We start from the raw sequence: 23,781 nt of genomic DNA on the forward strand, positions 1-23,781 counted from the left end.
AATAAAAGTTTAGAACCTAAACTTTTATTTGATATAAGAATTGAATTATTTTATTAAGTGTAGATATTGTTTTTTTACATCTCAATATACGTGCTAGAAAGTCAAACATCAGTTAAAATGGGACAGAGGGAGTATCTAAAAATATGTGTGATTAATTGATCATAGAATATTTCCTCCTTCCTTAGGTTATTTACAAAACGAGAACTTACACTCGTATTAGTTATTTTGTAAAATACAGTTTTACAAATTATTTTATTCTGTAAGAGTTAGGTTCCCTGGAGACTTGTTTTTTTGGAGTACCTGGAGACCAAATTTGACACCCTTAGATTAAAACTAAACTATATGGTAGATCTACAAGCCACGTGGCATTTGCTTTTTAATTAAAAAAAACCACCAGACATCTTCAAAGAACATGGTATTGTATATGTGCAAGACATAATCGACTGTTCTTCTTAATTAATTTTAAATTTCCAAGAGATAAACACAAGATTGATGAACAACTGCAGAACAACTGCGAGTCCCGTGAGTATCTCTTGACTACTTAAGCCCATCATGTTCTATTTGTTGGTGTGTTTATATTCTATAAGAATGTCGATGAAAGAAAGCAACTGTTCTTTTATGTTCTCTGGTCTTCTATGTTTTCTTCTCTTGACCAATTTCAAATTTCTGAGACAGATGAACTGCAAAACAATGGGGAGAAGTCTAGTAAATGACTAAATCTCGCATATTTGCAGAACAACCAGAATGTTCTTCTCAGACTACCATTCCGAGACAATAATCAGAGATACATGCGGGAGATAAGAGATTAATGAGGAAACTGGATTAATGAAGAAACTGTTGCTACTCTTGTAACTGCATATACTTTACGGAAGAAACAAAACAATGAAAAAGTAATATTTTAATTACAAATGAAAGTATATCAGCCATTAGATTATAAATAAATGAAGGGTCAAGATGTAGGACTCCAAGTCTCCAATAATTTAGAGTCTCCACAGAACTTAGGTCTAATATCATAATTCAATATTTAAATATTTATTAGAAAAAGAAAAATTTTGAAATTATCAAATTGTATTTCATCGCGCATCTGAATGAAATTAGAGGTGCCTCTACCCCTGCAACAATTTTTGTTCCAAGCTCCGGAGATAATCTGTGGCCAAGTTCTCGGCAACTACAAGTCAAATCGAAATTGAAGTCCTCTGGACTCAAAATTGGCCACTTCCTCGAGACGTGCATACTGAAAATTTATAACTTTCGGGGTTCATGGGGGCCTCGGAATCAAGCTTACTTCAGGTAAATCCCCCAACCTCCGCAATTACAATTCAAGAAAGCCCTTTTCTTTACTTGTACTAACTCACTTCTCAAATCACTATTTATCGATATCAATGCGCATTTACAGAGGTCTGGCGACGAGATAACTGTCGTTTCTGAGAGATCAGAAAGCATTGATCCTGTTTTAGAGAGGCTTCGTTCCCTCCAAATTGTGAGTTTGTATGTAAGTTTTAATTATAAGTTTGTTGAGTGTTGAGTTTTTTTTTGTTTTTTCTATAATTATGGTTATATGTAATTTGCAGGCGAATCCGATATTGGAATCTCTTCCAGCGGAGAGGAGTTTGACTGACATTTTGGTTAGGAAGCCCTTGCTGTCTTCGAATTCCAGTAATCTTTCTCCTTCCTTTTCTATATTTTTGTTGATTATTGTGTTTGCGTTTGCGAGATACAAAAGTTTGATTTATGATGGCGTTTATTAGTGAAATGAGATAGGTTTGACGGTGGAAATTTAGATGCTTAGTTAAGTTGATCAGTGGTTTGCATCATGATATAAATGGCATTTTCATATCTTTTCAAGTTCATTGTATCATGTTTTCATTTTACATGGCTGAATTCTTGTCTGACAATATGACTTATCTAGAGAGGGGCAAAGAATAATCTGGTTTCCATATTCAGGATATTTATTTAATTGACAAACAATTGAGTATTGGCTCTGTTAAGGTTGCCCGAGCACTATGTCAATCAATATTTATTGTCACCAGGGTCATTACTTCTTGTTCTATCCTGTATTTATATGTTTCAACGGGCTTCTTTGCCCCTTGCTCTAGATCATGTCATCACTACTTTAATAAGCATAAATAAGGTGCCTGCTTTTGAAGCACAATTTGGTTTAGTTCCTTCTACAGTTCTGCTTCAGATATCTGAGTTAAGGTCCAACTTGAAGTTTACTCTTGGTCATTCATATATGGCCTGTCAGGAGGTTAATGGCCACTCATTATATAACTACCATGAATTGGCAGCTAAGCACAATTAAAAAGAAATACTATCCCAATTCAGGAATAATGAAGCAAAAAATTTCAAGGAGACAGGAGAAGCTATCATTTGTGGAATTAAGGCTTATTCACAAGTAAAGTAAAGTTTCCTTTTATCAGTGAACAGGAATGGAAGTCATAATGGGAGGTGGGAAGCTAAAATGCTTGGCACAAAATAGAAGAGGCCTCTACTGAAGTGGCTTTGCCTGAAACTGGACAACTGATCTTATTTGCTATTTAGGGAAATAAACTTATCTTTACAAAATGAAAGCCACTCACCTCCGGTTTTCCTTTAATTACTATACCATTTATTTTTGTACAGCTATTTGTTTACTTTGATATGGCTTGATTGATAAACTAGCTAATTTCTTGGAAGGTCAAGTACAATCAGATTTTTTACCTTTATCACCTGCAGATACTTATATATACATATATATTATAATCTAGAGGTTATAGTTACATTCTGATTCTGAATCTGTTTGTTTACTATACTTAGGATTTCAACACAAATATTTAGTCTCTATAGTTGGCCTAGATAGGTTTTTGGGTGATAAGCTTGGAGTTATGGCTGCTATGATTATGTGAATGAGTTTCCAACACTATAAATATAATAGATTATGAGACATCAAGTAAAAGTTTGTATATCTGCTTCAGGTGGCGTAAGTGTTGCAGAAGCAAACTATTTGGACATGTACGCAGTTCCTAAGGACTCTCTTTTAAGTCTTGAATATCTCATGTTCACCTGGTTTTTGCAAAAGCATGGAACAACTCACAATGCATTTGTAAGCCATGTGAACTAAATTTTGGAGATAGTAAAGACTATCAACCCCCCCCCCCCCCCCCCGCCATTTCACTTTTTGACGGGGAGCCTGAAATTAAAATATTAGTTGGTATTTGTTATACGTTATTATTTAAAAAAGAAAAAAAGTTGATTGTAATTTATCAGAACTAAGTCATATTAGATAAGCCTATTACAGATTATTGGTGCTTACTCTGAGGATGAGTTTTGCCGATTCTGTAGGATCCCAGACGAAGTTCCATAGGTTAGCTCTCTCTATAAAGGTGCACATGAACTCTAATGTTAACTGAAGTTTTATCTTACAGTGACTGGTTTGTTTTGTACCCTATAGCACATATCAGACTAGCGGGTTGATAGTCTAGACCGGCTCTATAGTGTTTTCAAGTTGGCTGCAAATCATATTGTGTAGCAATTATTATGTGTTTTGGGTGAGAATATGAGTTTTCATTCTTTTTGTGTTTTTCTAAATAAACTAAAAGAGTGCATCTTGCATTATAACCCACATATTTGCTGCTATGACTGATTTTGATGGTCTTGTGGTAAAATAGGTACAGTAGATCCTCAAGTGCTACTGGAACTCTTTTCAATGTACCGAGATTGGCAGGAAAAGAAGACTCAGAATATCAGTAAAAGACAGGTTTGCTTTAATGATGGTTAAAAGCACATGAACCTTAAAAGAGTAGACCATACATCTATATTTCTTTACTATATTCAGGACATGGGATAGATCTGAATGTTAGATCTGATGAAATATTGATCTGAATTGGTTCCTTTTTCTGGCATTCAAAAAAGACATGGTCATAATTAGGATTTTATTAGTGGACCCGAATGCCCTGACAAGATGCATACAGGTAGGGACACTTTATCAAAGGCCATATTGAGTTATTGAAAATAAACATTAAAAGCACTGTACATGTAGTGCTTACTGTTCTATCACAAGCCTCAGTGTTGGTTCAGCCGTTCAGCGGCTTCCTGAATTAGTCAGTTTTTTGACCGTGCGAACCTTTACGTCGTCATCTACTGTGCTACCTTGTAATGTGGCCAAAACCGGCATAGACTAATGATATCGGGGCTTCTAATCTTTTAATTTTTATGCAGCAGTAGCCAGTAGTTGCACTAGAACTTGTAAGAGCTCACACAGAATATTTAAATAATAATAATAATACGAAGTCCAGACATCCTGTATTTTCCATTCTGGACGTTTTGTCCTTGGAGATTTCCAGGGGTGGTTTATATGATTCTGTAAATAAAAAAATATCATAAGCGGCTAAGCGGCTTAATTCTCTCTTTTTTCTTGCCTGGTTCAAACTTGTACATTTGAATTGCTGATTTTTTTCTCTTTGCAGTAAGGAGCTATGGTTTTCCATCTTAGAATTCTTGGTTTTGTGTCCATAATTTGTACCTGACAAAATAATTCCTTTTGCCATCTGAATGTCTCTTCCAAGTTGCTTATGGGTGGTTTAAAAATGTTCATTGTTATTTCAGGAAGAAATAGAAAATAAGATAGATGTCGCAGATGCATTGGCAGTTAAACTTCTTCAACGTTTTAATTATTCTGTCTCAGCCATGAGAACTTCTTCAAATCACCTATCAGAAGGTCAGCTGATCAGTCTTGTTTGTGAAGATCAGATTATGATGAAATATAACATTTTATCAAATGTTTGGTCGCAAACTATTTGGTACCCTTGAATTATGGTGACTCGCAATTCATGAGTAGACAATTTTATTTGTTTTGCATGCAGTTCACTCATTGCAGGTGGAGCTTGGTGAACTGAAAGGAAGGTTGACAGAGGTTATCAGCAACTGTGATGGTTTGTGCAAAAGAATTGCTGCAAATGGACCAGAATCACTTAAATCAACTGTCAAGCCATTTGTGTTGGCCTCTTCGGACCCATCAACATCTTCAGCTGACACAGCTAGATTGAAAGCAGAAACAGTTAGAACAGAACCTCAACCAATGCCGAAGCCAACCTAGATTGTATAATTTTTTTTCTTTTTTCTTTTGTTTTTCGCTGTACATCTTTGGAAAACACACGTTGAGATTACACAGATGATCAGCATTTCTTCAGCTGTTTGACAAGTTATATCTGTTCTCCAGCTAATGTATAACCATTCAAGGTTGGTTTTGAAATTTGATCTCTTTACATAAAACATGCCTTTTGCACTTTTATCGCTAGGTGGCATAGATAAGGGCTTGCCCGCGGTCCCTTTCTAGGTGGCCTATGAATGGTCCAATTGTGAGGGAGAATTTGGTCTGTGCATTGAGAAGACTTTTATGAAGTGAAAAGCTGCCGACGGATTTTCACTATTTGCAGTTGAAGAGAAATTCAATTGGAAACAAAAAAAATGAAGGAAATTGAATATATGTCCACGACTACAATCAAGCACTAAACAACAGTTGTTGATAACCAAAATTTTATAGAATTTTGTCCTTGTTACAAATGAAGCACATTGAACATATTGTAATATGACAAAGAAACATTGATGAACTTTCTCAACTTAAAAGAGTGATGATATAATAACACAAAACAACCTGTAGATCAAGATCAGAAACAACAGAGTGAAAGAAACAATAAACATGATATCTAAGACTCAATAATCCATAATTGAACAGATGAGATTTGGGAAACTAGGAATCAAATTAAAGAGAAGAAAATGTATGTCGGCAGCCTAGATCAAGGCTGTTGTTGAGCATCCATATAACCAGCATCAACAAGAACCTTCTCTCTTTTCGCCAATTCAACATCTTCATCCACCATCATCTTAACCAACTGCTCAAACCCAACTTTCGGTTTCCACTCCAACACTTTCCTAGCCTTACTCGAATCCCCTTTCAAGTTATCAACCTCAGTCGGCCTAAAATACCTCTTATCAATCACCACATGATCCTTCCACTTCAACCCGACATACCCAAACGCCACTTCCAAAAACTCCTCCACCGTGTGACTCTCCTCCGTCGCCACAACATAATCATCCGGCTTCTCCTGCTGCAACATCATCCACATTGCCTCAACATAATCCCCCGCAAACCCCCAATCCCTCGACGCCTGCAAATTCCCCAAAAACAGCTTACTCTGCAGCCCAACCTTAATCCTCCCCACCGCCCTCGTAATCTTCCTCGTCACAAAATTCTCCCCTCTCCTCGGACTCTCGTGATTAAACAAGATCCCATTACACGCAAAAATCCCATACGCCTCCCTGTAATTCACAGTATACCAATGCGCAGCCACTTTGGAAGCCGCATACGGAGACCTCGGATGAAACGGCGTCGTCTCATCCTGCGGAGGCGGAGTAGATCCGAACATCTCAGACGACCCGGCCTGATAATACTTAACGTGGGACCTCCCCGTCGCACTAATGTGAGATCTAACCGCTTCTAGAAGCCTCAACGCCCCCGTGGCGACCACGTCAGCAGTGTAATCAGGAATCTCGAACGAAACGGCGACGTGGGACTGAGCGGCGAGATTGTAGACCTCATCAGGCGAAATCGTATCGAGCCAGCGCCGAAGAGAAGAGGCGTCAGTGAGATCTGCGTAATGGAGTTTCATCTGGGCCTTGTGGGCATTATGTGGGTCGATGTAGATGTGGTTGATCCGCTGAGTATTGAAATTGGATGAGCGTCGGATCAGGCCGTGGACTTGGTAGCCTTTGTTGAGGAGGAACTCAGTTAGGTAAGATCCATCTTGGCCCGTGATTCCCGTGATTAATGCCACTTTCGGATTCGACTCGGGTCCGCTGCCGTTGGACGATTCGGATCTGATAGCTTCTGATGCCATAGTGGGAGAGAGAGAGAGAGAGAGAGAGAGAGAGAGAGAGAGAGAGATGAAGGGAAGGGAGAGGAAGCAAGTGAGTATGTTTTTAAAGCAGAGTTCCAGCTTTTAATTTTTGGGAAACGCGGTGTTACGGATCACATCTCAGGATCTGACAATTATTTTATTAATATTTTTTTGGGTGTTGCTAAATGCAAATCAGTTTTGCTTAATGCAATTCGCACAAATTACTCTCCTAGCCTTTTAGTACAGTCAATACGTATTAAATGCTGAATGTGAGTGGGGGTATATTAGAGGCGCTTAGGTGATTACGAGGAGCATTTGCATTTTAGTGTTTTCCTGTGTTATTATTTAGAAGAAAGATTTTAATAATTAAAATTGTCTTTGATAATTTTTAAATTCAATTCTTTAATATATATCAAATTTTAAATTGACATCACACAATTAATAATTATCATAAAGATATTTTATAAAATTTTAAGATTTTATCATATTTTACTTATTTTAAATATTCTTTAAATTGTCTTTGGTTAAAATTTTAAATTCAAATTTTTAAATTAGAAATTATTAGAAAGATATTTTACTTTGGGCTTTTTTTATTCATAACTACGTTTTCAATCTTATTTCCAAAAATACTACCTTATCCAATCTTATTTTCAAAAATAGTACCTTCTCTAAAATATTTTCATAAATACTGTGGTTGCATATGCAACTATATGCAACTAAATGCAACTGAAAACTGTAAGTTCCAACTGAAGTATGGGTGCCCCTGGCGGGGCCATTAGATTGCAATAGAATCAACTGAATGCAACCTCATATGCAACTAAATGCAACTGAAAACTGTAAGTTGCAACGGATGTATTGTGTGCCCCTGACGGGGCCATTAGATTGCAATAGAATCAACTGAATACAACTGAATACAACCATATGCAACTATATATGCAACTGAATTCCTGATTTCGAGTTCCAGTTTTCAAATGTCATTTTCGACCTCATCATTGGAGTCGATATATATATATATATATATGGATTCCAAATATGAGGTCGAAAATGACATTTGAAAACTGAAACTTGAAATCATGATTTGTAGTTGCATATATGGTTGCATATGCAACCACCGTATTTTTGGAAAATATTTTCAAAAAGGTAGTATTTTTGAAAATATTTTAGTGATTTGAAAATAAGATTGGATAAGGTAGTATTTTTGAAAATAAGATTGAAAAAACAATATACAAGATAATTCCCCTTTTACTTTTGTCAATACTTATTTCATATTTTCAGTATAATTAATATATCAGCGTGTTTAGTAAAATTATGTTATTCTGAAAATGAGTAGAATCAATTTATCTTGAACTCTTTTTATCACAGTATATATATTGTTTTTATTTTATAAAAAATAATATTTTATTTGTCTCTCGTATTGATTGTTTATATGTATTTTAAAAATAAAAAAGACAGCTTCATATATTTTTCCAATTTTTTTTCTCTCAAATAAAATTTTAAAATCTAATTTTATTAAAAACAATAATTTTAAGTAAAAGTTAGTGGAGCAATTGGTCTATATTTTAAAATACATGTTTAAAAAAAAATGATAACTTTGGACACACGAGGTAAATAAAAAAAATAGTAAATATTATATATAAATCATGCTTTGATATCTAAGTTACTTGTAATTTAAACTTTTCACGTGTTATAATTTTGATATTGAATAATTATTATTTTATATAAATAAATATTACACTGTGCTGATGTCTTTTACCATTATATATTCTAGTCAAAAGTTGTATATACTAATTTGAGCATAGCAAGTAAATATAATCACAATATGTACTCAAGTATAAATAAGATATAAATAAGATTTTTTTCAAAAAAAAGATATAAATAAGATTTTTTATTTGTCATTTTAAGTTTCAACATTTAATTTTAGATATTTTGAATGCAAGACAAATTTAATTAATTTGTATTATATTTTTAATGAAAATTTTGATTATATGTTTTTTAATAAAACAATTATAATTTTAACTATCCTGTCGAAATATTTAAAAATGTGTGGTAAAAATCTAAACATCAACTAATATTAAAGAACTCATTTACAGTATTTAGAAAATGTTAAAAAAATTAATCTTACAATAATATATTGATCTTTTTTTTTGAAACGAAATAATATATATATCGATGTTATTTAAACATTATTTTGGTTTACTTACAAAAATAAGGAAACGCTACATATATGGCAGGAAAGATAAAACTGTAAACAGGAAAGATAAAACTGTAAACAGATTCTCATTAGTGTTGATGCTGTACCGCCGTACACATTTAATGTTGCACGTAAAATTAGAAGGGATAGTAAAGTAATTTCTCTGGATTGCATCAAGCAAAACTGATTTGCATTTAGCAACCATGATTTTTTTTATTAATGTATGAATATAAGATTGGGTTTATTAATATATGCACACCCATGATTGATTGTTGTACACCTTTTAATACTATCAAATTTAATTTATCAAATTAAAAATACGTTACTTTCACAATAACTTGATTTTGGAAAATAGTTAATTCTTCTAATAAATATTCTTCACAGAAAATTTATTTTCTTAAAAAATCTTGAAATTTTGTTATCTATATTGTCTTTTACTAGCTAATACCCGATGTCATGTACGGCTGATTTATAACATATGTAATTTTATTATTTATATTTTGAATTAAATTGACATAAAAATTGATTATACTAGCCGAATTTTATATGTTTTTACTTAATTGATAACAAAAAAGTTTATTAGAACACATTATATATTAAGGAGAGTCATATAATAATATCGAACGGCTGATAAAACTTGAATGAGCAAAAAAATTATTAATATTTCAATTTTAGTAAAATAATAATGTATAATATATATAAATCGATGATATTCAAACTGAAATATTAATAATTTTATAAGTTTGTCGAGTTTTATCGACTAGTCGGCATTATCCTACGGATTTCCTTAACATATAAAATGTTCTGATAAACCTTTTTATCATCAATTAATTTAAAATATTTAAAAATTCAGTGATCATTTTGTATTTCATTTAAATTTAAAATATAGACAATAAAATTATCATTACTATAAATTATCCATGTATGACGCGTTATAAGCTAGTATTATTTAACACACAATGGCCCTGTTTCGAAGTCATAGGTTTTGAACGAAATTAGAGGTTTGACATATTTTAGAGGTTTGATCACTGTTGGAATAAACTAATATTTGTGTTTGGTAGTTAGCGGATTGAAATAGAGGTTTGGATCCAAAAAGCTAGTTTTGAAAAAACTACTTTAAGCAGCTTTTTGAGTAAGAGGTTTTGGTTTGTGTCTAAAAAGCTAATCATTCAACTATTTACCAAACAGTTTTACGAAAAACTTCTAATTTAATCCGCTAGTCAAAACATATGTTTCAATCAACTAGTCAAAACATCTAATTCAATCAACTAATAGCTAACCTCTATTCCTCTAATCCCCTAACAGGGCCAATGTATATAGCGGTGGGTTCTGGTACAAACTTACAAACTTTATGCGTTCAACAAATATATAATATGAGTTCAACATTTTTTTAACATATTTTGTTGAATATCGATTAAAATTGTGATGGAGAAGTACATAAACTAATTTTTCAATGTAAGAACTAAGTTAAACGTATTATATAACTACCTAGCATAAAAGCCCGTGTGAGGCACGGGCCCGTAGTTTATAATAAATATTTATTTTAAAATTATGTATTTTGAATCTAATTTAGTTTTGTATAATATATTTGATTTATAATTTTATAAATATAAATTTATTTTAAAATTCAACTAACAATGTTGAAAATATTTTTATTCAACTTGAACTAACACAACATAATTTGTATACGATACGTTTACACTGATATTAATTTGTCCAGTAGATTGTTTAATCAAAATTCGATAGTTAAAATTGATTTTAGTTCAAATTGATTTGATATAATCATATGATAGATGACCATTGATTGAACTTTATCGAGGGAACATGCATAGCCGGCACTAATTTAATTAAGCTATATTTACAATATGTCACTCTTCGACTAGAAGATATATTCATCACTTTTAATTGATCATCTACTGCTCTATTATTAATGAAAACGTAACTATATATTACATGTTTTTTTAAGAAATTTATATGACGATTATTTATCTGTCATTCATTTATTAGATTTGGTGTTACAAAATTACTCAGTCGATATTCAAACATTGATCATTCTCCTAATTGATTTTTACATTATTTGCATGACACGTAACTTGATTTTGAGCCTAACTCTGGTCACTTTTAGCAAAACCTGGCCATATTTCTCAAGTTTGATACATCTAATTCTGATCCTTGTATTTCTCAAGGCTGAGTATTAAGCTAAATAATTTTAATATGTAATTCAAAATCACTAAATTATTTACTGATCAACGGTATATAGATGAACTCTCTCACTCACTATTTATGGCCTATTTTAGGTCACACACATAGGAGTGAGCATTTTTTTTTGTTAACCGAATATTAAAACAAATTGATTCAATTTTTGTTCATTTATGATTTTTATATATATCAATATTCCGGTATTTTTAAAATATTTTAATTTAAATAATTGAATTAACCAAATATATTCAAAACATGAAATTATTATCAATATTTATATCATGTAAGTAATAATATATTTATAAAAATATAATTTAGTTTTTTAGTGACTCGTGAGTAATGAGTGATAATTGGTAATTTTATTAATTCATATTTCATGTAATTGTACTTTATAATTTTTTAGTAATATAGGTTGTGGATTGCAAAATTGTGCATGTTAATATTAGTATTAGTAATTTGGATTGTGAAAGGCCTTATTGCAAGTTACATGTCTAAGCCTATTTGTACAACCAGTGATAACTCAACTTGTGTCTAACAACCTCTCTACTTGTAACTCAACTTGGATTAGTCTCTGATAAGTTATGATAGTAGATAGTTTAGCTGGAATCAGATCAAGAAAGTAAAGTGGATACAAGAATCAGAATGTCAGAAGAATTCCAAGATATCCGCTACAAGCCACTGGAAGAAGTTCATTTCATATGATCAAGCCTCAGTGTTAAATAAATCGTGTAGCAGTTCAAGGAGTTCAGAAGGTACGAAGATTCAAGTATTTATTTCATCAGAGATTTCATATGTATACTGAAATGAAGTTGAACTAGAAGACGAAGATTCGAAGACCCGACCACAGCTCAAATGTTTAATTGATGGAGAATATTCAATTTAGTTAAGCACAAATGAACCAGACAGTACATTTGTGTGTCAGCTATATATATTGAATATTTAACATCAAAGGAAGGTGGTCGTTCAAGCCGAGTGATGATCAAGACGAAGGCTCAAGACATTTGCTTTCTGGAATATACACTTTTTAATTAATTCTTTGTTAAATAATTAATCTCTATTAATTTATTTATTTGTTAAATTAATTCAATTAGAATTAATTTAATAATTAAGTTTATTAATAAGTTAATTGATTTAGAATTAATTTACAAAAAGAAAGCAAAAGAAAGAAGGCTAAAAGGAAGGACAAGGAGACCGTCGCTCAGACCTGTCTAGCTATGGGAAAAAGAATTATCACCAACGCAATGGAGTGTGATATGTTCTTAATGCTGGAAACCCGGTTAGAATTGATTTATAATTTTCAAAGCAAAAGGGATCCGGTTCTAGACCCACAGGAGATCGAATCTTAGTCCTGTCTGACTATGAGGGAAGAGAATTATCACTAGCACAATAGAAAGTGATATAATCTTAAAGCTGGAACCCTGGATGGAATTGATTTATTATTTGCAAGGCAAAAGGAGTCCGGTTCCCGGCCCTCAAGAGACCGCAGCTTGGACCGTAAGGATTTATTTATATTAATAATTATTTTAATTAATTAGAAAATTATATTTATAAATGTCTAATAATATTAGAAATTTATTTATATAATTTCTGGATTAAATTAAATATTTATTAATTAAAGATTATACGTTGTGCGGGATTAAAAGCATTTCTAAGGAGCTGGCTAAAAGACGAAAGTTTATAACTCGTATTACTGAAGCATCGTGCGTACTGCCGAATATTTAGTGGGCATGACATTCTTAAAGAATGTCCTACCGTGTGTCACTCTATGGCTTTTCTTAATGTCATACAGACTTTGGTAGCCATGGCTTTTTAAGTCATACAGTGTGGTTCCATATGACTTTGCCATAGAATGTCATGCCATGTCTTACTTGAAGGCCAAGCTCAATAAAGTCATACCTTCCACTCTCAGCATGACATTATCAAAGAATGTCATTCATTTCCTTGTTTCAGCATGGCTTTGTCTTATAATGTCATACCCTTCCTTGTATAAGTCATACCTAAGCTTTGGAATGTCATACCTGGCTAGAATGTCATAGCTAGTAATGTCATACTAGTTCAAAGTGCTTGCCTATAAATACGCCCTCACTTTCTTCATTTCAAAGTGTTCAAAGTATTGTAAAGCTTTCAAGTTGTGCTAAACTTGCTATTCGTTAAATCCACAGTTTATGTGTTTTGATCACTCGTTTGTTTTAATCCCTAAATTAGAATACTTCATGTCAAATTTATTCTAAAATATTTTGTGGACATTGTTGCGTAAAATACTAATGTGCAAGTGTACACAATCGCAAACAAGTAATATAGTAATAAATACCAGATATCGTTCCTCAAGGACTATTTAAACGTATCAATCACAAATAATATCTAACAGTCTAGTTATCGAACACAATAAATTGTTGATGGGTTTTATATTAAAACTAAATTAACAAACTAAAATTATACTAAAGAGCTTAACGAGTTTCAAATATGAGAAGATAAGTCAGGATAATTACTTCCCCCTAACACAAGAATATCGGTAAAAGAGTCGCGAAATATTGCGGCAAATCACAATTTACTAGCTAGAATTCAATGGTCATAGGCTTCTCTCGAAATCACTATGGTATAATTCCTACAAATAAACTAACATATGTCTATGCCAATTTAATATTCGGAATCCAATTAAGCATCAATTCACAAAGCTATGCATGGTCACAATATATGTCTATACCGTAACTAAATTATAATCAAAGATATAATCATGCACCATTCAAGTTTTGTGTCAATTAATCATAACCCTCTCAGTATTATGATTAACTCGATAACCCACTAGAGTTGATCAGACAATAGCAAGTATTAACATGAAAAACACTTGAATGAGTAAATCACGAAATTGCATACAATATTCTTAACAAAACACCAAAATCCTCATGCTAGGGTTCCATAAAAATCCCAACTTTATACAATTAGTTCATACTCAAAATCTCAAAATCAATCAAAGATGAAGAGAACATGTTCATAATAATAAGAGTTAAGGAGAGAAATCTAAACAAAAAGATGAAGGAACAAATCCACTGAATGTCTTCAATGGCTGAAATCTCTTCCGTCTCGCTTCTGCTTCCTCTTCTTGCTCGAGCCTCCACTCTCTATCTCGTACGATGTCTCTCTCTAATTAGGTCTGAATACCAAACCGTAATATCTCCATTAAAAGTATTTTTAATGAATTAATGAAAATACAAGGAGATTTCAGAATCAGAATAGAATTCCAAAAGTGGAAATTCGCAGTTGACTTTTTGACTCTGATTCTGGGCTGATTAGACAGGGATAAAAATGCAAGTCCACCTCTGAATTAAAGGCCTTGTTCTAAGCTTCGCGTGGGCTCTTGAATCGCTTGATTTGGACTTCTAGAACTCCAGATATGGCCCAAACAGTGAATGCTGCGCAGCTAGCTTCAAAATCCGAATTTTATTCGAATTAATCACGAATTCTTGCCATTTAAACTCCAATCCATATTTGATTAGAATTCCTTGCATCCTACAATAAAACATTAATATTTATTAAATAAAAATCCAATTAAATACAAAATAACTAAAATACAGGGACAATATTAAGATAAAATGCACGCTTATCACATCCCCACACTTAGCATTTTGCACGTCCTCGGGCAAAGAAAAAACAAAAAAAAACTATGCCTAAAATAACTAGTACCACTTCCGTAGGTGATCACGATTGCATTTGGCATATGCAATAAGCCCTTTAAACCCCTAGACAGCTCTAGTGGACGAGTAAGGTCTCGTGAGGGTTTATAGTGAATATACCCACAAAATCCATTTTTTTTCTTGCCAAGTCCCACATATGCAACATACATGAATGCAAACTAAATGAATTAAATCACAATTTCAATCATGTAAGTATCAACCTTGTTAACATATAATCCTCAGAAAATGCAACAGTCAAGGTATTCATCTATCTCACAAATTAGTTATGCCACTCTTTCATTGCAAGTGCGGAGTGCATCGTGTGTGTTCAACATGCTCTCTAGTGAAACAAAATAGAGACCAACAAACTTCAACAGAGTCTTAACCATAAGTCGTTAATCAGAATAATGCTTAAACACTCCGTTACATTAGAGTCAACTCTCGCTTAAGGTCACCAAGGAACCTTCATGCCCCTCCTATATATTTTTTTCACTACCTACTATTTGGTGTGTATGTGCTCGGTCTAAGGTCAGGACGCTTCTCAGGGTAAATGAGTTACGACCACCATAAGACTTCACCAACCAAATTGTTCACATACGCAATTTAGGTGGCTTATTTGACCGTGCAATGGTTGAGATCCCTAAAGATTTATGCACTAATACCCATTTAACGAGTGTTAGGTCAGCAATCCCAAACCATAAAAGGCTTTAGGTTACTAGGCACAAAGTCCCCTCAGACTTAATTACTCGAGTATTAATGAGCTCAACCTAGTCAATTATACTACCATTTTTTTTTCGTGAACTTTTATTGCTACTATAATTTTTTTTTTCAATTTTTTTTTCTTTTCTTTCTATTTTTTTTTCAATTTTTTTTTTTTAAGAAAGGCATGTATATCCCAAAGCTCCCCCTTACTTAAGAATTATAGACTCTAAGCTCAGAAGGGAATAATCAAAATTCTACGTCCGGCTCATAGCTAAAACTCAAGAAATAAGCTGGTCTAAAATCTTGTCTCTAGAGCATTATATAGTGTAATTAAATCCGCACAAACAACTTCTAAGCAAGCACAGCATCACATATAATCAAGATTACTAACCAAGACATTATGCACAATAAATCATCATCGGATGTCAACATGATATAACAAACATTCATGAAATTATGAAAATGCACCTAAAAAAAATTAAAATTAAAAATAAAAAAAATGATCTACAAAATAAAAATAAAAATGCATCTATATGCTCTACAATTAATGCAACTAACATGAGACAAGGCAAAACAATTTTTTTATAAAACTATACTAAAAAAAATAATAATAATATTTTTTTTTTTAATATTGAAAACCCCTCCCCACACTTAAGTGGTTCATTGTCCTCAATGAATTAAAAATATATTACACTATAATAATATCAATACTTAATAATAAAATTATAACAAAAATAATTCGAGAAGAAAACTCCCCTGATTAGCCGCTTGATTTTGTGAAGTAGTCAGCCAGCTATTTTTCTTTGTTCAACTAAAAGTGGCTTGAAAATATGTCAAGTAATGCAGCTCTGGTTTAGTGGTGATGTGGTGCTTCATAAAAGTTGGAATGTAGAGGTCCATGGTTCAATCCTCAGCACTTGCATTTCTCTTTTTTAGTGAGTTGTGAGTTGGACTAAACCACCACCCGCTGGGTTGGGCTTGCTCAGTAGAATTGGGCTGGCACCTGCTGGATCAATTCTAGAAGCAACAAGGAAAGTAAGTAGTAACGTGTGCGTTGATTGAGAGGCTGTGAAAGATTACTGAGCTGGGCCAGGCTTTGTGGATAACAGGATAGGCTAATGAGTGTTGGGCTCAGGCCCATATGGCAGTCACGAAAGCGCCTCCAAAAAAAATGTGTGTATGCAGTAGCTTCCGCACTCCCGGCAATAATTAGCACGCCCAGCAAAGCAGCTCGCAAAAACGGACAGACTGCGGTGCACGCCCAGCAGAGATGAATGCTGCCCGTTCTAAATCTACTGATCAGCCCCTCGAAAATATAAAATCAGTAGGCACAGTAACTTTTTTTTTTTTCTCGGATATTCTTGTACTCCTGAAACTTTCAAAGCCATGAACTCTAAATTTAACTAAGACATGAAATGTCTTAAATAAATTATTACTGCAGCTCCAAAAATACCTGAAACACTTCATAAAATTTCATCAAGGCATCATATGGGATTAAAAAAAATATTAATATATATCTATCTAAAAAAAACACTAAAAATATTATATATATAAAAATTACTAACCATACAAAATCATGGGTTGCCTCCCAAGAAGCGCTTTTCTTTAACGTCTTTGGCTAGACGTACCTTCTTTTCAAGGCTCCACCAAATCAACGGATGTCTTCTCACGAGCAACTTGATCTCCCCAGTAATGCTTTAACCTTTGGCCGTTTACTTTAAATTCACCCCCTTGATTATCGCGCAATTCCACAGCTCCATAAGGATACACTTTCAAGATTGTGAAGGGTCCAGACCACCTAGATTTTAACTTACCGGGAAATAATTTAAGTCTCGAGTTAAATAATAAGACTTGTTGCCCCACTTCAAACACTCGAGATTGAATGCCCTTATCATGCCATTTCTTTGTCTTCTCCTTGTAGAGCTTAGCATTCTCATAAGAGAAGAATCTGAGTTCATCTAACTCATCAAGCTGTAACATTCTCTTTTCACCGGCCAGTTGCATGTCAAAATTTAAATTTTTCAGAGCCCAATAAGCTTTGTGTTCAAGCTCAACCGGTAAATGACATGCCTTCCCAAAAACTAAGCGGTACGGAGACATACCCAACGGAGTTTTATAAGCAGTACGATATGCCCAAAGAGCCTCATCCAATCTTGTAGACCAGTCCTTACGGTTAGGATTCACAACCTTCTGAAGAATACCCTTGATTTCTCTATTGGACAACTCAGCTTGCCCATTAGTTTGAGGATGATAGGCTGTGGCCACTTTGTGTCTCACATTATACTTAGCCAACGTATTGAACAACAATTTATTCACAAAGTGTGTACCTTCATCACTGATGATTGCTCGGGGAGTTCCAAAGCGAGTGAAGATGTGTTTGTCCAAGAACTTGACAACAACTTTGGCATCATTAGTGGGATAGGCAGCAGCTTCCACCCATTTAGAGACATAATCAACAGCCACTAAGATGTATTCATTTTTGTAAGAAGGAGGAAACGGACCCATGAAATCAATTCCCCATACATCAAACAACTCTACCTCAAGAATATTTGTCAAAGGCATCTCATTCCTTCTTGATATATTTCCAACCCTTTGACAACGATCACATCTGACAACATAGGCATGCGCATCCTTAAATAAAGAAGGCCAAAAGAAACCAGATTGCAATACCTTTGCAGCTGTGCGTTGTCCACCAAAATGTCCACCAGAAGGAGATGAATGACAGTGGAAAAGAATATCTTCTACCTCATAGTCAGGAACACATCTTCTTATCATCTGATCAGCACCTTGTTTGAACAAATAAGGCTCATCCCAAAAATAAGATTTCATATCATGTAAGAATTTCTTCCTTTGTTGGCTAGATAGATTTGGTGGCATCAATCCGGTAGCTAGATAATTAGCAAAATCAGCATACCATGGTGTAAAATCAGAGAGTTGTACCTTAAACATTTGCTCATCCGGAAATGTCTCTTTGATAGGAATCATCGAGGAAGATTCATCAATGTACTCCATTCTCGATAAATGGTCAGCCACTTGATTTTCTACACCTTTTCTATCTTGTATCTCGATATCAAACTCTTGAAGTAGAAGCACCCAACGAATTAACCGAGGCTTTGCATCCTTCTTTGCAATTAAATACTTAATTGCTGAATGGTCAGTGAAGACAATCACTTTTGTGCCCACTAGATAAGAACGAAATTTGTCAAAGGCAAATACCACCGCAAGAAGCTCCTTTTCAGTCACCGTGTAATTCAATTGAGCTCCTGTCAAAGTACGACTTGCATAATAGATAGGATGAAATACCTTGTTCTTTCTTTGACCCATGACTGCTCCCACGGCATAATCACTAGCATCACACATTAATTCAAATGGCAAGCTCCAATCTGGTGCAATGATAATAGGTGCAGAAATCAACCTTCGCTTTAACTCCTCAAAAGCCTTTATGCATGCCTCGTCAAACTGAAAGGGAGTATCATTCTCCAATAACTTGCAAAGAGGCTTAGAAATTTTGGAGAAGTCTTGAATAAACCGTCTGTAGAAACCTGCATGCCCGAGAAAACTTCGAATGCTCTTCACAGAGGAAGGAGGAGGTAACTTCTCAATCACTTCAATTTTCGCCTTATCAACTTCAATTCCCTTCCTTGAAACTTTATGTCCCAACACAATTCCTTCCTTCACCATAAAGTGACATTTTTCCCAATTGAGTACAAGATTGGTGTATTCACATCGCTCTAAAACCTTCCCCAAGTTAGAAAGACAATTATCAAAAGAATCCCCAAATACTGAGAAATCATCCATGAATACCTCTAAAAAGTCACCAACCATGTCTGAGAAGATAGCCATCATACATCTTTGAAAAGTCGGAGGGGCATTACATAGCCCGAATGACACCCTTCTGAAGGCAAAAGTACCATAAGGACAAGTGAAAGTAGTCTTGTGTTGATCTTCGGGAGCAACTGTTATCTGATTATAGCCAGAGTACCCATCAAGAAAACAATAATACTCTCGTCCAGCCAGTCTATCTAACATCTGATCAACAAAGGGCAATGGAAAGTGGTCTTTTCTAGTGGCTTTGTTCAGCTTCCGATAATCAATGCAAATTCTCCAACCGGTGACTGTTCTCGTAGGGATCAACTCGTTATTTTCATTTTTTATCACCGTGATTCCACCCTTCTTAGGCACACACTGAACTGGGCTCACCCATGCACTATCCGAGATCGGATAAATAATTCCAGCATCTAGCCACTTAATTACCTCTTTCTTCACCACTTCCTTCATAATAGGATTCAATCTACGCTGACCTTCAATTGACCCTTTGGCACCATCTTCTAACAAGATTTTATGCATGCAAATAGAAGGGCTAATACCTTTGATATCTGCAATACTCCACCCAATAGCTTTCTTGTGATTCTTCAGAAGCTCTACCAATTTCTCTTCTTGGGCAATAGATAATTCAGCAGAGATAATAACAGGCAAAGTGGAAGAAGGTCCCAGATAAGCATATTTCAAATGAGAAGGAAGAGCCTTTAGTTCTAACTCTGGTGGTTCATCAATTGATGGCTTAGGAGTCTTGAACTCCCTTGACGACAGATCCAATGACTCAAAGCGTCCCCTAGTTTTTGTAACCTGTGAATTAGCTTCCAACCAAGCTAGGAGTTCAACATTATCATCTTCTTTTTGAGAAACATTCAATATTAATTGCTCCAAAGGATCATGAGAAGAATTAGAGTCTAATTTATCAGAAATTAGCTCATCAAATATGGTGATAGCTGAGCAATCTTCTACATCATCAGAATATTTCATTGCTTTGAAGACATTGAAAGTCACCTTTTCATCTTGAACCCTCATAGTTAGCTCTCCGTTTTGCACATCGATTAGAGTTCTTCCTGTAGCAAGAAACGGTCTTCCCAAGATTATGGGAACTTCTCGATCAGCTTCATAGTCCAACACGATGAAATCAGCAGGAAATATGAACTTGTCTACCTTGACCAGAACATCTTCAATCTTTCCCTCTGGATGAGCAAGAGATCGATCAGCTAGTTGAAGAGTGACAGTAGTAGGCCGAACTTCTCCAATCCCCAATTTTCTGAACACCGACATAGGCATCAAGTTTATGCTAGCCCCCAAATCACATAATGCCATCCCACAATAAGAGTCACCAATAGTGCAAGGAATAGTGAAACTCCCTGGATCTTTCATCTTCGTAGGCAATTTATGTTGCAAGAATGAGCTACACTCCTTTGTTAAAGCTACAGTTTCAAACTCGCCCAACCTTCTCTTCTTCGTAAGAATGTCCTTCATGAATTTCACGTAATTAGGCATCTGCTCAAGAGCCTCTACAAGTGGAATATTAATGTGAAGCTGCTTCAAAACATCAAGAAATTTCTTGAACTGAACATCCTGTTTTTGCTTTTGAAAACGTTGAGGAAATGGAGGTTGTAGCTGAATATTTGATTTCTCAGAAGAAGACCTTGGTGGAGATACCTTGTCATTCTCGATTTCCTTACCTGCAGAATTTTCCTCATCGCCACTCGGTTCAACAGACTCATCTTGTTTCGCATCAATAGCAGTGTTCCCCAAAACCTTTCCGCTTTTCAATGTCATGGCTTTACAATGCTCATTCCCAACACCCTTAGGCTTTTCGGTATCACTAGGGAGAGTGCCATGTGGTCGATTCCTTAGCTCATTAGCTAGTTGCCCAACTTGATTCTCCAAGTTTCTTAAGGATGCCGCTTGACTTTGGACCAGAGCTTCAGTTTGAGATCTACTAGCTTCATTCTTGATGATGTACTCCTTCAACATATTTTCAAGTGAATTAGACTGAGGTGCTTGTTGAGAAAATCCGGGTGGAAAATTGGACTTTACGTTGCCATTTGAAGTTCCAGAATTTGCCCCTTGATTGCTCCAAGAAAAATTAGGATGTTGCCTCCATGACTGATTGTAAGTATTCGAGTAAGGGCCACCCTTATTTTGATTTCCCATGTAAAAGACAGATTCTGGATTTGAAGGACAACTATCATAAGTATGAGCCTCACCGCAAAATACACAAGAAACATTCTTGGTTTGATTAATCTGTGAACTGAGAGATTGCTCCTTAGATTGATTATTGCCCATGCTCAGATTCTTGAGCATATGCTCCATAGATGCTAGTTGAGCCTTCATCGAAGTTATAGAGTCCACATCATAGATTCCAGCTACCTTTTTACCTGTTTGAGCTCTAGAAGATGGCCACTGATAGTTGTTGGTAGCAATTGTCTCAAGAATTTCATAAGCCTGATTATAGGACTTAGAGAGAAGAGCCCCATTTGCTGATGCATCCACCACCATCTTTGTTTGAGCATTGAGACCATTATAAAAAGTCTCCATCTGAATGCAATGAAGAATACCATGATGAGGACATTTTCTGAGTAATTCTTTAAATCTTTCCCATGCATCATACAAAGATTCATCATCCTGCTGTTGAAAAGAATTGATCTCATTCCGGAGCTTTGCATTCATATTGGGAGGAAAATACTTGCTCAAGAACTTTTCTGTCAAATCATTCCATGTTGTGACTGATCCTGCTGGTAAAGAATTAAGCCAGGTTCTAGCTCTGTCTCGCACAGAATAAGGGAATAATTTCAAGCGCAAAGCATCTTCAGTTACTCCTTGAAATTTGAAAGAATCACTGATCTCCATGAATAGACGAAGATGAAGGTGAGGATCCTCAGTAGGCATCCCACTGAATTGACCAATAGTCTGAAGCATTTGGAACATGACCGGCTTCAACTCAAACTGTGTTGCTTGAATATTGGGTCTTATGATCCCCGAATTTAATTCTTCGAAACGGGGTGCCGCATATTGCCGAATAGCACGATCTTTATCATCCACAATAAATGCACCCGCTGGAATGTCTCCATTATTAACATTGTCATCCATAGCTACTTGTGTTTGCTTGATCTTGCGTTGTGCTTTTCTTCTTCTATTGAATGTTCGCTCAATTTCAGGATCAAAAGCAAATATCACTGGGTGTCTTTTGCTCATGCACAAAGAGACCTGATGAACACAAAAAAAATTACTCCCGTTAGAACAGAAGTAACAAAAACCAAACTGTAAGAATAACAAATTCGCAATTAATAACTAAAATAATCCCCGGCAGCGGCGCCAAAAACTTGTTGCGTAAAATACTAATGTGCAAGTGTACACAATCGCAAACAAGTAATATAGTAATAAATACCAGATATCGTTCCTCAAGGACTATTTAAACGTATCAATCACAAATAATATCTAACAGTCTAGTTATCGAACACAATAAATTGTTGATGGGTTTTATATTAAAACTAAATTAACAAACTAAAATTATACTAAAGAGCTTAACGAGTTTCAAATATGAGAAGATAAGTCAGGATAATTACTTCCCCCTAACACAAGAATATCGGTAAAAGAGTCGCGAAATATTGCGGCAAATCACAATTTACTAGCTAGAATTCAATGGTCATAGGCTTCTCTCGAAATCACTATGGTATAATTCCTACAAATAAACTAACATATGTCTATGCCAATTTAATATTCGGAATCCAATTAAGCATCAATTCACAAAGCTATGCATGGTCACAATATATGTCTATACCGTAACTAAATTATAATCAAAGATATAATCATGCACCATTCAAGTTTTGTGTCAATTAATCATAACCCTCTCAGTATTATGATTAACTCGATAACCCACTAGAGTTGATCAGACAATAGCAAGTATTAACATGAAAAACACTTGAATGAGTAAATCACGAAATTGCATACAATATTCTTAACAAAACACCAAAATCCTCATGCTAGGGTTCCATAAAAATCCCAACTTTATACAATTAGTTCATACTCAAAATCTCAAAATCAATCAAAGATGAAGAGAACATGTTCATAATAATAAGAGTTAAGGAGAGAAATCTAAACAAAAAGATGAAGGAACAAATCCACTGAATGTCTTCAATGGCTGAAATCTCTTCCGTCTCGCTTCTGCTTCCTCTTCTTGCTCGAGCCTCCACTCTCTATCTCGTACGATGTCTCTCTCTAATTAGGTCTGAATACCAAACCGTAATATCTCCATTAAAAGTATTTTTAATGAATTAATGAAAATACAAGGAGATTTCAGAATCAGAATAGAATT

The 23,781-nt window shown here is 34.6% G+C and overlaps 2 protein-coding genes and 1 non-coding gene across 4 annotated transcripts; 2 read left to right on the forward strand and 1 right to left on the reverse strand.

Moving 5' to 3' along the window:
- The first annotated feature begins 1,012 nt into the window (after positions 1-1,012).
- On the forward strand, positions 1,013-5,230 carry LOC108223202 (uncharacterized). 2 transcript variants are annotated; one of them, XM_017397332.2, is made up of 6 exons: positions 1,013-1,290; positions 1,397-1,480; positions 1,572-1,656; positions 3,648-3,736; positions 4,585-4,696; positions 4,842-5,230. In XM_017397332.2, exons 1-6 carry the CDS (start codon positions 1,261-1,263, stop codon positions 5,072-5,074), a joined length of 633 nt encoding a protein of 210 aa, XP_017252821.1. In that variant the 5' UTR covers positions 1,013-1,260; the 3' UTR covers positions 5,075-5,230. The 2 variants fall into 2 exon arrangements, with proteins under 2 accessions (XP_017252821.1, XP_017252820.1); XM_017397331.2 differs by having other exon boundaries at positions 1,044-1,290; positions 1,397-1,492.
- A 249-nt stretch (positions 5,231-5,479) lies between these two features.
- Positions 5,480-6,997, reverse strand: LOC108223201 (GDP-mannose 4,6 dehydratase 1). Its single transcript, XM_017397330.2, has one exon. It carries the CDS (start codon positions 6,873-6,875, stop codon positions 5,775-5,777), a length of 1,101 nt encoding a protein of 366 aa, XP_017252819.1. The 5' UTR covers positions 6,876-6,997; the 3' UTR covers positions 5,480-5,774.
- Positions 6,998-22,020: 15,023 nt separating this feature from the next.
- Positions 22,021-22,127, forward strand: LOC135146917 (small nucleolar RNA R71). Its single transcript, XR_010284010.1, has one exon. It is a non-coding gene; the product is annotated as a small nucleolar RNA R71 (small nucleolar RNA).
- The last annotated feature ends 1,654 nt before the right edge of the window (positions 22,128-23,781 follow it).

Source organism: Daucus carota, chromosome 5 (assembly GCF_001625215.2).
Source record: "Daucus carota subsp. sativus chromosome 5, DH1 v3.0, whole genome shotgun sequence".
NCBI classification, from domain to species: domain Eukaryota; kingdom Viridiplantae; phylum Streptophyta; class Magnoliopsida; order Apiales; family Apiaceae; genus Daucus; species Daucus carota.

Excerpts from the sequence above, each read along its gene's own strand:
- LOC108223202 (XM_017397331.2), top strand. The coding sequence starts at position 1,261 with ATGGGGGCCTCGGAATCAAGCTTACTTCAG. Across the intron at positions 1,291-1,396 it reads CGGAATCAAGCTTACTTCAG|AGGTCTGGCGACGAGATAAC; the intron begins GTAAATCCCCCA and ends GCGCATTTACAG. Across the intron at positions 4,697-4,841 it reads TTCAAATCACCTATCAGAAG|TTCACTCATTGCAGGTGGAG; the intron begins GTCAGCTGATCA and ends TTTTGCATGCAG.
- LOC108223201 (XM_017397330.2), bottom strand. The coding sequence starts at position 6,875 with ATGGCATCAGAAGCTATCAGATCCGAATCGTCCAACGGCAGCGGACCC.